The sequence below is a fragment of the Stomoxys calcitrans genome, chromosome 5, assembly GCF_963082655.1.
Source record: "Stomoxys calcitrans chromosome 5, idStoCalc2.1, whole genome shotgun sequence".
NCBI lineage: Eukaryota > Metazoa > Arthropoda > Insecta > Diptera > Muscidae > Stomoxys > Stomoxys calcitrans.
In genome coordinates this window covers 106,203,911-106,218,879 of record NC_081556.1, presented here as the reverse complement: position 1 = coordinate 106,218,879, position 14,969 = coordinate 106,203,911, and the positions used below count along the sequence as shown (strand labels likewise).

The following is a 14,969-nucleotide window of genomic DNA, read 5'->3' as shown; positions in this document are numbered from 1 at the left end:
AAAATGCAAAAACATTTCGCGATTTCAAATTCAAAGAGGAATAATAAAATAAACTGCAATTGTGCTGATTTAAGCTACACTTCATTAGTTTCTTTGAACACTCCCATAAAAATCGACTATTTTTGGGTGTAAATATTTCAAGTAATTTTCAAGGTCGAAAACGCTGCAAATCCTTCATTTCAAAAATCCAATAGCATATCGGGATATAAAATTTGAATAGGAATCGAAAAATAAATAGCAGTTCCTTAAATTTTCACTTTAATTTTTTTTCGACTTTTTTTTGGCAAGGGCATTTGGCATTTTCAATTTTTGGTGCCCCAAAAATTTTTGAGTTAAGTATACAACAGTGAAGTTTATGGCGAAAAAATACATTTTTAAAGAGAACTTGAGTTGTTTCTTGAAAAAACAAGCTCAAAATCGCATAATTGTTATCCGAAAAATACCAGAAAAAACCATGTGATTTTGAAATTGCTGTAACTTTCTTAGATTTTCGAAGTCCAAAACTTTTTGTACTGTTAGATTGCAGAAGCAAAGCTCTTTCCATATTGGCGCTATATTGCCAAACAAATCTTTTGTAATTATCGAAAAATTGCCAAAATACAATTTTTTTGAGGATATACCGAGTTCGAGAATGGAGAACTCCTTAATTTTTTCGAATTTCGAAAATCTAAAAGCATTTTGCTATTCGAAATTCGAAGAGGCATCAAAAATAAATAGCAATGGTGCTGATTGAGAAAATACTTCATTATTTTATTTGAGAAAAATCTCGAAAATCGATTATTCATGGGCGTTAATATTTAAAGTAGTTTTCAAGGTCGAAAACGCTATAATTCCTTTATTTTTTGGAATATTGTAAATCCAAAAGCATTTTTCGATTCGAAATTCGAACAGGGATAAAAAATAGACAGCAATGGAGACAATTGAAGCAATACTGCATTGTTTTCGTTGAAAACCTCACAAAAATCGATTGGGCCTAAATATTTCAAGTAATTTTCAAAACCGAAAACGCTGTAACTTCTCCATTTTTTCGAATTTCGAATATCCAAAACCATTTCGCGATTCGAAATTCGAAGCGGAATCAAAAAATAAATAGCAGTTCCTCAAATTTTCACTTTCATTTTTTTTTGCATTTTTTTAGGCAAGGGGTTAGCCTTATGAAAATTTTCAATTTTTGATGCCAAAATAATTTTTGAGTTGAGCATACAGCATTGAAGTTTATGGCGAAACAATACGTTTGAAAAGATTCCTTTAGTTTTTTCTTGAAAATACAAACTCAAAATCGCATAATTGTTATCCGAAAAATACCTGAAAAAACCATGTGAATTAGAAATTGCTGTAACTTTCTTAGATTTTTGAACATGCAATACATGGTTGGATTGGATAAGTAAAGCTCTTTCCATGTTGGCGCTAATTTATAAATTTTGAAAAATAGATAAATAAAATAAAAATAAAATAAAAAAAAGCTAAAAAAAATCACATAATTGAAATTCAAGAAAATCTAAAAAAAAAACTTTTTAAGATTTTCGAACTCCAAAACAGTGCGAGGATTAAAGAAGTAAACCAGAAGTAATCATATAGTAAATAACAAAGGTGCTGATTGGTCCATTTCTTCATAATTTTCTTTGAAAAATTTCATAAAAATCGATTATTTGTGGAAATACATATTTAGAGTAATTTTTATGGTAATTGTTAACTCCATAATTTTGTTCTAATTTCGAAAATTCAAAACCATATAGCGACTCGAAATTCAAAGAGAAATAATAAAATTAACAGCAATGGTGCTGAGTTAAGCAATACATCATTATTTTGTTTGAAAAAAACCTACAAAAATCGATTATTCCTGGGTGTAAATATATCAAGTAATTTTCAAGGTCGAAAACGCTGTAAATCCTTCATTTTTTTGAATTTCGAAAATCCAAAAGCATATCACGATATAGAATTCGAAGAGGAATCGAAAAATAAATAGCATTCCCTTAAATTTTCACTTTCATTTTTTTCAATTTTTTTTTGGCAAGGGGTTAGCCTTATGAAAATTTTCAATTTTTGGTGCCCCAAAAATTTTTGAGTTAAGTATACAGCAGTGAAGTTTAAGGCGAAATAAAACATTTAAAAAGAGAACTTGAGTTTTTTCTTGAAAAAACAAGCTCAAAATCGCATAATTGTTATCCGAAAAATACCAGAAAAAACCATGTGAACTTGAAATGGCTGTAACTTTCCTAGATTTTCGAAGTTTAAAACTTTGTTGTACTGTTAGATTGCAGAAGCAAAGCTCTTTCCATATAGGCGCTATATTGCCAAACAAATCTTTTGTAATTATCGAAAAATCGCCAAAATACAATTTTTTTTAAGGATATACCGAGTTCGAGAATGGAGAACTGCTTAGTTTTTTTGAATGTCGAAAATCTAAAAGCATTTTGCTATTCGAAATTCGAAGAGGGTTCAAAAATAAATAGCAATGGTGCTGATTGAAGAAATACTTCATTATTTTATTTGAGAAAAATCTCGAAAATCGATTGTTCATGGGCGTAAATATTTAAAGTAGTCTTCAAGGTCGAAAAAGCTGTAATTCCTTTATTTTTTAGAATTTTGAAAATCCAAAAGCATTTTTCGATTCGAAATTCGAACAGGGATAAAAAATAGACAGCAATGGAGCCAATTTAAGCAATACTGCATAGTTTTCGTTGAAAACCTCACAAAAATCGATTGTTCCTGGGCCTAAATATTTAAAGTAATTTTCAAGGCCGAAAACGCTGTAACTTCTCCATTTTTTTGAATTTCGAATATCCAAAACCATATCGCGATTCGAAATTCGAAGAGGAATCAAAAAATAAATAGCAGTTCCTCAAATTTTCACTTTCATTTTTTTGCATTTTTTTAGGCAAGGGGTTAGCCTTATGAAAATTTTCAATTTTTGATGCCTAAAAAATTTTTGAGTTGAGTATGCAGCATTTAAGTTTAAGGCGAAAAAGTACATTTTAAAAAGTCCTTGATTTTTTTCTTGAAAATACAAGCTAAAAATCGCATAATTGTTATCCGAAAAATACCAGAAAAAACCTTGTGAATTTGAAATTGCTGTAACTTACTTAGATTTTCAAAGTTTAAAACTTTTAATGTACTATTAGATTGCAAAAGCAAAGCTCTTTCCATATTGGCGCTATGTTGCCAAACAAATCTTTTGTAATTATCGAAAAATTGCCAAAATACAATTTTTTAAGGACATACCGAGTTCGAAAATGGAGAACTCCGTAATTTTTTCGAATTTCAAAAACCTAAAAGCATTTTGCCATTCGAAATTCGAAGAGGCATACTAAAATAAATTGCAATGGTGCTGATGGAAGAAATACTTCATTATTTTATTTGAGAAAAATCTCGAAAATCGATTATTCATGGGCGTAAATATTTAAAGGAGTTTTCAAGGTCGAAAACGCTGTAATTTCTTTATTTTTTCGAATATTATAAATCCAAAAGCATTCGATTCGAAATTCAAACAGCGATAAAAAAACAGCAATGGAGCCGATTGAAGTACTACTTCATTATTTGCTTTGAAAAAAACTCACAAAAATCTATTATTCTAGGGTGTAAATGTTAAAGGTAATATTCAAGGTCGAAAACGCTGTAACTCCTTTATTTTTTCGAATTTCGAAAAACCAAAAGCATATCGCGATATGAAATTCGAAGAGGAATCGAAAAATAAATAGCAGTTTCTCAAATTTTCACTTTCATTTTTTTTTTTTTTTTTGGCAAGGGTATAGCCTTATGAAAATTTTCAATTTTTGATGCCCCAAAAATTTTTGAGTTAAGTATACATCAGTGAAGTTTAAGGCAAAAAAATACGTTTGAAAAAAGTCCTTGAGTTTTTTCTTGAAAAAACAAGCTCAAAATCCCATAATTGTTATCCGAAAAATACCAGAAAAAACCATGTGAATTTGAAACTGCTGTAACTTTTTAAGATTTTCGAACTCCAAAACAGTGCGAGGATTAAAGAAGTAAACCAGAAGTATTCATATAGTAAATAACAAAGGTGCTGATTGGTCCATTTCTTCATAATTTTCTTTGAAAATGTTCATAAAAATCTATTATTTGTGGAAATACATATTTAGAGTAATTTTTAACTCCATAATCTTGTTCTAATTTCGAAAATCCAAAAACATTTCGCGATTCGAAATTCAAAGAGAAATAATAAAATACAGCGTTGGTGCTGATTTAAGCAAAACATCATTATTTTGTTTGAAAAAAGCCCACAAAAATTGATTATTCCTGGGTGTAAATATTTTAAATAATAATGTCGAAAACGCTTTAACTCCCTTATTTTTTTGAATTTCGAACATCCAAAACCATTTCGCGATTGGAAATTCGAAGAGGATTCATAATTAAATAGCAGTTTTCCAAAATTTTCACTTTCATTTTTTTTGAATTTTTTTGGCAAGGGTATAGCCTTATGAAAATTTTCAATTTTTGATGCCCCAAAAATTTTTGAGTTAAGTATACAGCAGTGAAGTTTAAGGCGAAAAAATACATTTGAAAAGAGTCCTTGAGTTTTTTCTTGAAAAAATAAGCTCAATATCGCATAATTGTTATCCGAAAAATACCAGAAAAAACCATGTGAATTTAAAATGGTTGTGTTGTAACTATTCTAGATTTTCGAACATTAAGTTTTTAAAACATTCTTGGATTCAGGAACTAATCTTTGTGTAATTCTGCTGTTTAAAGCAATACTCCACAATTTTCTCTGAAAAAAATTTTCAAAAATCATTTTTTTTGATCATATGTACATAAATTACAAATACATATCCTGATCGCAGACTCTTAAATTCCTTAAAATTTTTGAATTTAGAAAGTCCAAAAGCATTTCTGGAATCAAACAATGAACATATCGTATTAATATTGTCACTTTTTTTAATTTAAGAAAAGTCATTTTAATTTTTGAGAGCTTTATATTTAGTTTTTAATTTAGTACATTTGTTCCTTTTATTTTTTTGTTGTGTAAGCTAATTTTTTTAATGATATTGCTTTGGTTCCCAATTTTTTATTTTCTGAAGTTTTTTTTATTTATTTCTTAAATTATTTTTTTTTTAATATTTACACTTTTAATCATTTTGGTCATAAGTGGTGGAAATCCAAGGCCAACTAAAAGACCCACAGCACTGAATGCAACACAACCGATGGCCACATTTCTATAAAGTTTTTCAGACATTTAAATGAAAAAATTTTTTATATTTGTCTATTTTGTTGATTTTGTTCTTTTTTTATTAAAATTTTGATTATTTTTTTCCCGATATAGTTTTCGAAATTTATCCCAACAGCGGACTGATGTTAACTATTTTAATTTTTTTATGCCCCTAAGGGTTTTTATATGAATTCCAGAGGATGTGAATTTAAAATCCCCTTCCAATAGTTAAATTCATTTTTTTGGTGGTTATTTTTGAATGTCAAATAGAGTCATTATAGGAATTATTAGAGGGGTGGTTTTCAATTGTTTCGTTATAGGCGTTATTGTTGATATGTTTATACCCACCACCATAGAATGGGAGGTATACTCATTAAGTTATTCAGTTTGTTACATTTCGAATTATTGATCTATGACCCCACAAAGCATGGGTTAATAGCACACACCGCACAGCCACACAAATGTATCATTGCTCCCACTCTATATTTGGTCTGCCCATGCTCTGCCATTCAAAGTGTGAGAGCAGTGCAAATACCGAGTGGAGAGTTAGTTTCATGCTCACACCGGTTTATTCGAATTGCGGACTGGCTGCTGGCCTACGATCGGAACCATACTACTCACATATCAATGATTGCAGTCCGATTCGAGTTTAAGCTCATTGTTAAGGGGTCTTTACTTTAGAGTCCAGTCCAAACGGCGTGTCGCAGTGCGAAACCTCTTTGGAGAGAAATTTTTACATGGCATAGTACCTTACAAATGCAGCCAGCATTAGGAACAGAAAACTACCGCTGACAATTTGTTTGATGGTCTCGTCGGGATTGGAACCCGGGCGTTGAGCATCATAGGCGGGCATGCTAACGTCTGCGTTACGAAGTCCTCCAATACATCTACAACGCAGCAACCAAAACGGTCCGATACGCCGATGCCTTATCTAAGTGCAGCGGTTCGCTGAACAATAATCAGCTGTTGTGCCCTGTGCCCGACATGGAGGCTATCTGCCCTGATCTCGCACCCCTATAAGAGAATGCTGTTACAAGCTTACAGTAAAAGTTTCCTGTTTTTGGGTAGTGACCCTTCTATATTTGCCATAAGTCTGCTCAGTTACGCCGTGATTCCGATCGCTTGTTTGAGCAGAGATTATCATTTGCGGACCGAATGTCAGTTTGCAATCCAGTCGAATTCCGAGGTAATTTATTGCCTTCCTTGTTGTGATGACTACGTTATCGACTCGTATGTTATCGTATTTTCAGGGGTATTCTCCATCTGGTTAGCAGAACTAATTTCGTCATGTGTGTGGCCCACTCTAGTTCGCGTTCGTGTAGTCAGTTTTTCAAGCGGGCCATGACCTCGCCGGTATGACTGCCGCAAAATCGTCTGTGAAGCCTACGAGAAAGTTCTCGTCAGGCAATTCCAAACTTGTCATCGTAGCTGATGTTTCATAGGTCCAGATCCAGGATGGGCCCTTGAGATGCTATCGACGTTATCTGTAATCTCTTTGTTCCAGAAATCATGTCGTAGACCAAAGTTCTATCTCTAAGTTGGCTTTTGATTATCTTTAAAATGTACCCTGGTATTTTAAACTTCCCTTGTAGGGCGTCTATCACATCTTTCCACCTAAGACTTTTTAAAGCGTTCTTCACAATAAGAGAAGGCAAAAGTATGAATGGTCTGCTTTGTTGGTTTTTTCCCAACGTGGACATAGAACCTCGTCGACATCATCTTTTAGTGCGCTGATAGTTGATTTTACTGTCTAGGTTTTGAAGTATCTCGCATAGTTTACCGGCTGTGTCAAGCATGTATAGAGATCTGTAGGATGAGGGTGCTAGGGTGTCTACCCTTCGCTTGCTTATCAATACCAACTTCTGTTCTGTCCAGCATATTGGGAAAATACCTTCTGCGAGAGACGTACTATACATACCTTGGAGTATGTCCGGCCTTGCTACGGTTATTTGTTTCAGCACTTCTGCTGGTATTGCATCAGGCCTTGGTGCTTTGTTATTTTTCAGTTTTGCAAATACCGAATAAAGTGCCTCCCCTGGTAGAGGGGCAAAGTCTCGTGTTTCCTCCGTAGCAGTATACCCTTCATCTATATCGTGTCTGGCGAACAACGTGTTTAGGATTGCATATGTTTGGTAGGTTCTAGGGTGGGGCGGTCCCCCTAGGTACCCCATCCGAAATTTGGCTACCAAATTTTTAGGGTACTATATGAGAGCACATTTCGCTTAAATCGCACCACCCATCTCCGAGATCTGGCGTTTCTGAAAATTAGGGTAAGGGGGAGGGACCGCCCCCCCTTCAGATATCAAAAAATTTAGTACCCTATCTGTGAAAATTTCAAGAAAATCGGTTCACGCGTTTCTGAGTCTATAAGGAACACACAAACATACAAACAAACAAACACAAATTGATTTTTATATATTGAGTTGCCCAAAAAGTAATTGCGGATTTTTTAAAAGAAAGTAAATGCATTTTTAATAAAACTTAGAATGAACTTTAATCAAATATACTTTTTTACACTTTTTTTCTAAAGCAAGCTAAAAGTAACAGCTGATAACTGACAGAAGAAAGAATGCAAATACAGAGTCACAAGCTGTGAAAAATTTGTCAACGCCGACTATATGAAAAATCCGCAATTACTTTTTGGGCAACCCAATTTAAGATATGAGATATATTGGTGGTCGATTGTAGTGTATATTTCTAGGACTCTCCAGTTCAATATTCAGCTTATAGTCCGATTAGCTCCCATATACACCAATCTCTTGATTAGCACTCTACGGCTACTAAAAGCTAAAACATTTGCCTGGTTTGGCAGATATTTGGTACGTGGATTTAGATTATGCCCTTCAACTAAGCTAGGTTAGATTGAAAAGAGGGTGCAGATATTAATCCGCCCATACCACTATGGGCATACGCCTTAATACAAAAAAGTAACCTCGAAAAAATACGAAAAAAGTACGTTGGAATTCCGTGCTATTTACACGGAAATTTCAACCAAGTTAATTTTGTGTTAAATTGTAACGAAATCCTTGATGGTGGGTGCCCAAAATTCGGCACAACCGAACTTAGCTCGTTTTTACTTGTATGTCTATCAATTCTCCTTCGATGATGAGTGCCGGTATTAATTGTTAGGTATTGTTTTCACGGTGGGAGGACTGTTTTTATGTGTTCCCCATATATTGTCCCAACAGTTTGTTAAAATTCCCACCTTTGACATGCGATCATCCATGAACTGCCCTAGGGCAAGTGTATTGAGTTATTTTCAATGTTGTTCAGCTATGTCATAAACAACATTTGTCAACCTTTTCACTTATGATTAAGAATTTGTTGAAATATTCAATCAGATGTTCCTTAATTGAGTTATAGGAGAGACACAGGATTACGAGTTGAATGTTTACTGTATCGAAATTGCCTTTATCTAATTGAGTAGAAGAATGAATATGCAATGATTGGATCTTTAATAGGTTATATCTTGTGCCAAAGAAAGGAGTGAGTTTCCTAGCTATTGCCTGCAATACATTATCATGGGTTGGGGGTATATTCATTTTGTCATTCCGTTTGCAACACATCGAAACATCCATTTCCGACCCTATAAAGTATATATTGGGTTGCCCAAAAAGTAATTGCGGATTTCTTAAAAGAAAGTAAATGCATTTTTAATAAAACTTAGAATGAACTTTAATCAAATATACTTTTTTTTACACTTTTTTTCTAAAGCAAGCTAAAAGTAACAGCTGATAACTGACAGAAGAAAGAATGGAATTACACAGTCACAAGCTGTGAAAAAACGCCGACTATATGAAAAATCCGCAATTACTTTTTGGGCAACCCAATATATACTTGATCGTCGTAAAAAATCTAAGACGATCTAGCCATGTGCATCCGTCTGTCTGTTGAAATCGCTCTACAGTCTTTTAAAATGACGATATTGAGCTGAAAGTTTGCACAGATTCCTTTTTTGTGCATGGGCAGGTTAAGTTCGAAGATGGGCGCTATTGGACTATTTCTTGATATAGCCCCCATATAGACCGATCCGTCGATTTAAGGTCTTAGGCTCATAAAAGCCACACATATTATCCGATTTTGCTGAAATTTGGGACAATAAGACCGATCCGTCGATTGAAGGTCTTAGGCTCATAAAAGCCACACATATTATCCCATTTTGCTGAAAATTAAGACAGTGAGTTGTGTTAGACCACTCGACATCCTACTTCAACATCCTACTCCTACCGATCAGTCCAGATTTGGATATAGCTGCCATAAAGAGCCATCTCTTGATTTAAGGTTTTGGGCCCATAAAAGGCAAATTAAATGTCCGATTTTGGGACAGTGAGTTATGTTAAACCCTTCGATATCCTTTTTCAATTTGGCCTAGAACGGTTCAGATTTGGATACAGCTGCCATATAGACCGATCTCTCGATTTAAGGTCTTGGGCGCATAAAAGTCGCAATTATTGCCTAATTTCGCAGAAATTTGGGCAAAGAGTTGTGTTAGGGTCTTCCTTCCTCAATTTGGCCCACATCGATCCAGATTTTTAAATGGCCATCTTATAAACCCATCTCTCGATGAAAGGTCTCGGTCCCATAAAAGGCGCATTTATTGTTCGATTTCTCCGAAATTTGGAACAGTGAGTTATGTTAGGCTCTTCGACATCCCTCTTCAATTTAGTCTAGATCGGTCACGATTTGGATATAGCTGCCATATAAATCGATATCTCGATTTAAGGTATTAGGCCCATTGTCCAATTTGTCCGAAACTAGCGTCAATGAGTTATCTTAGGCCATTCGAAATCTGTCTGTGTTTTGGCTTAGATCGGTTAAGATTTGGAAATAGCTGCCATATAGACCGATCCTTTGATTTAATGTATTGGGTCCGTATACACGCATTTAGTGTCCGATGTCGCCGAAATTTGGGACAGACAGAGTTGGGTCTGGCCCTTCGCCATCCCCCTTCAATTTAGCCTAGATCGCTTCAGATTTGGATATAGTTGTCATATAGACCGATCTCTTGATTTAAAGACTTGGCTTCATAAAAGGCGCCAGTGACTTATGTAAGTCTTTTCAACACCCATGTCGTACATGGTTCAGATCGGTCTATATGTGGATGTAACTACCAAAAAGACCAATACTTTGTTCTAAAAAATTGAACCAGAACTTTTATTTATTAGACCACTCAATATCCGTGCCACCGTAGGCCACCGTAGCGCAGAGGTTTGCATGTCCGCCTATGACACTGAACGCTTGGGTTCGAATCCTGGCGAGACCATCACATCAAAATTTTCAGCGGTGGTTTTCCCCTCCTAATGCTGGCAACATTTGTGAGGTACTATGGCATGTAAAACTTCTCTCCGAAGAGGTGTCGCACTGCGGCACGCTGTTCGGACTCGGCTATAAATAGGAGGCCCCTTATCATTGAGCTTAAACTTGAATTGGACTGCACTCATTGATATGTGAGAAGTTTGCCCCTGTTCCTTAGTGGAATGTTCATGGGCAAAATATGCAATATGCAATATCCGTGCCGCATTTGGTCCAAATAGGACCATATTTCAATATTGCTGCTATTGGGGCATATATTATGCATTATTCACCGGACTATGGCGAAAGGTGGTTGGTATCCAAAGTTCGGCCCGGCAAAACTTAATGCCTTTTTACTTGTTTAATATAGAAACCATTAAATGCAACAAAACACTAAAAAGGTTTGCGGAGTCCCACTCCTAAGAATTTTAAAAAAAAAAATTCTCTTTGATTTTTTGAATATAAAAAATTGCAGTCTTTCGACCAGCCAATGTTTCCCCAAAGCATGGCCTTATATGACGAGAAAATTTTTTCTTTATCAATTTTCATTCTTCTACAGTAGGCCATTCTAAATTTTATTAGTTTACCGTTTGCCTAACTCGAGCTAGAGTGTTTCATACGACAGCTCTATTCTTGGGTATTTTTCTACCCATTCGTCGTTAATGGGTTAATAAGCTGGTAACTACCGACAGGCATCATATTTCAGTAGAGTTTTACTCAAAATTTAAAGAAGTTTCCTAGATTCATTAGTTGATTTGATAAGTTTCTTTAACGTTAAGCCCAATAGATAAAATCGCTGTAAACTAGTGTCTTTCATTGTGTAGACTTGACCTATTAACAATAAATCATGGTGAGTGAGGTAATACGCTAAATTAAACTCATTTCTTTATATATGCATAAAATATATGAATTTAGTGATTTAATTGAGACATTTTAGAATTCATTGACATGAAATATTATATAAAAAGGCGAAGAAAATCTATAGTATCTGAATTGTATGGTTTATACACGTGTAAATAATTGGCAGCAATGTTGGTGTGCTGGTTTGATCTAGACAAAAATTTTATATATTGCCGAAAGGCTAGGATTTCTTTTCTACAAATATTTTAACACACACAACTTGTATGTTTTTCCTTTTAATTGTTTGTCTATTGTGGCTGGGTAATGAATTTATATTTTTTCTACATTCTTTCAGCCCAAGGTGAGAGTCGTCTTAATTTCACCATGAGAAACAAGTAAAAAGGCGTTAAGTTCGGCCGGGCCGAAGTTTGGATACCCACCACCTCGGGTATACATGTAAACCACCTTTCATCAAAATCCGGTCAAAATTGCATACCTTATGTCCCATAGCAGTTTTATCGAAATATGTTCAGATTTGGACCAAATACTAATAAGTACAAGTCATTGTTCAATTGTGTATAACAAAATATTGGTATTTAGTAGCTATTGGGTTGCCCAAAAAGTAATTGCGGATTTTTCATATAGTCGGCGTTGACAAATTTTTTCACAGCTTGTGACTCTGTAATTGCATTCTTTCTACTGTCAGTTATCAGCTGTTACTTTTAGCTTGCTTTAGAATAAAAGTGTAAAAAAAGTATATTTGATTAAAGTTCATTCTAAGTTTAATTAAAAATGCATTTACTTTCTTTTAAAAAATCCGCAATTACTTTTTGGGCAACCCAATATATCTACAAATAACCCGATCTGAACCATATACAACATGGATGTCGAAAAGCCTAACATAAGTCACTGTGTCAAATTTCAGTTAAATCGGATTATATATGCGCCATTTTTGAGGCCAAGACTTTAAATCGAGATATCGGTCTATATGGCAGCCATATGCAAATCTTGATCGATCTAGACCTAACTGCAGAAATATGTGAAGGGACTTCACTTAACTCTCTGTCCCAAATTTCGGCAACATCGGACAATAAATGCGCCTTTTATGGTCCCAAAACATGAAATCGAGAGATCGGTCTATATGACAGCTATATCCAAATCTGGACCGATCTGGACCAAATTCAAAAAAGATGTCGAAGGCCCTAACACAACTCACTGTTCCAAATTTCGGCAACACCAGACAATAAATGCGCCTTTTATGGGCCCAAAACCTTAAATCGAGAGATCGGTCTATATGGCAGCTATATCCAAATCTGCTCCGATCAGATTGACGAAGGATGTCGAAGGGCCTAACACAACTCACTCTCCTAAATTTCAGCGAAATCGGATAATAAATGTGGCTTTTATGGGCCTAAGTTCCTAAATCGGAGGATCGGTCTATATGGCAGCTATATCGAAATCTGAACGAATCTGAGCTAAGTTGAGAAAGGATGTCGAAGGGCCTATCTCAACTCACCGTTCCAAATTTTAGTGAAATCGGATAATAAATGTGGCTTTTATGGGCTTAAGACCCTAAATAGGAGGATCGGTCTATATGGCAGCTATATCCAAATCTGCTCCGATCAGGGCCAAATTGAAGAAAGATGTCGAAGGGCCCAACACAACTCACCTTCGCAAATTTCAGCGAAATCGGATAATAAATGTGGCTTTTATGGGCCTCAGACCCTAAATCGGCCGATCGGTCTATATGGGGGCTATATCAAGATATAATCCGATATAGCCCATCTTCGAACTTAACCTGCTTATGGATAACAAAAGGATCTGTGCAAAGTTTCAGCTCAATATCTCTATTTTTAAAGATTTTAACAGACAGACGGACGGACATGTCTAGATCGCTGATCAAGAATATATATACTTTATAGGGTCGGAAATGGATATTTCGATGTGTTGCAAACGGAATGACAAAAAATGTATATACCCCCATCCTTCGGTGGTGGGTATAAAAATATGATAAGAAATGAAGGATTTTATATTCATTATTGAAAATAAATTGCCACACAACAAATGAATTGGTCATAGATAACACCTCATTGACAGACGTTTTTTGGCGACTGCTATACATCAGCACTAAAGAGTTATTCTTGTTGTGGTGTTATTCTCTAACCTCCTATGTGGCAGTTTTTCTTTTACCTTTGTTATAAAGGTACGTCGGAGCGTATACGTATTTTAGATGATTTGTTTGTAGTACTCATACGCATGGATGTACTTTTTTGCTAAATGCTTCTATCAAAAATCTTGATATTTATGGCTGTATTTCATAAATAAATTTTATAAGAGCTTGGAATATTTCGATTTTGGATACCGCCACAGATACAAAAAAAAATTCGATAATAATTTATGTTATACGGAAATTTTTGTTTAAAAGAAATTTTAATTGTGTTACATATTTTTTGGGTGGGTTCGATTCTCACAAAAGCCATAATCATTATGGGCAATTATGTGAGTGTCTAACACCACATATATATTTTTTAATACCAATACTGGCCATCGCACCACAGAGGTTAGCATGTCCGCCTATGACGCTAAACGCCTGGGTTCCAATCCTGGCGGGAACATCAGAAAAAACTTTTCAGCTGTAGTTTTCCCCTCCTTATTCTAGCTACAAAAGAAATCGGTTTGATTGGGATATAGTTTAGGTTAGGTTGAAAAGAGGGTGCGGATGTTAATCCGCCCCATGCCACTATAGACATACACCTAAGCCAGTAATCGGCTTGTTGTGCGCTTTAAATACTAAACAATAGTAACCTCGAAAAAGAAAATCTACATTAAGAATTCCTTACAAAATCCTTAATTGTTTTCCATGCCACTGCCCTAAGTTGGTTCATGTCTGGTATTGGGTCCCCTCCTAAGTGCCGGTATCTGTTAGATGCGAAAGCCTGCCAATGACAAAGGAAATGCTTCAACGTCTTAACATCTACCCAGCATGCCCTACACATGGTATCACTTACTGCACCGATTTTACATAAGTGAGTTCGTGTGTCCCATTATGATACCAATACCTGTACTGACCTCCTTCTTCCCTTCAGTAATAGCCTCGTCGCTGATTTTCGCTGTACTACCGACAGTTTCGCTATTCCACAGTGTTACATGCGCGTTTGTCGCCCACGCCCTGAAATCAGACTGCGTCGACCCGAAAGGTTTTGGGTTAACCAAGTTTAATGACGGCAGTCCTCTGGCCTTCACTGCTAAATCGTCTGCCCTTTTATTCCCCCTTACTCCGTTAATGCGCGGCACCCAAACGATGCGGATTTTGCCATCCTCAGAGAAGGCGTTAATCTCCTTCTTACACTGCAAGACTGTTCGTCACCTTACCATCCTGGTTGTTATTGCCCTTATGGCAATTTAACTGTCCGTAAAGATGTTAACTCTCGGGGCCTCGCATGAACACCACGCCACCTCACGCATTCCATGAACGCCCGGATCTCCGCCTGCAGAACCGTATTTTGATTAGGCAGTCTTAAGAAGATATCAGTCCCTGGGTTCTCAATGTAGACCCCCAGGCCCATTCTGTCCTCTAGCTTTAATCCATCCGTGCAACATGATCTGTCAGATGGCAATACTAGGGTTCTATCAATCCAAAACTGTGCCGCTGGTAGCAGTGCCTCGCACT

At 35.6% G+C, this 14,969-nt stretch overlaps 1 protein-coding gene across 1 annotated transcript in view; it reads right to left on the bottom strand.

Annotated features, from left to right (window-relative positions):
- LOC106081021 (sensory neuron membrane protein 1-like) overlaps positions 1-5,194 on the bottom strand; it is a 30,046-nt gene extending 24,852 nt beyond the window's left edge. Inside the window, exon 1 of the mRNA XM_013242690.2 lies at positions 5,084-5,194. Coding sequence (XP_013098144.2) covers positions 5,084-5,194 — 111 coding nt within the window. The remainder of the gene's footprint in view (positions 1-5,083) is intronic.
- Between the last annotated feature and the right edge of the window lie 9,775 nt (positions 5,195-14,969).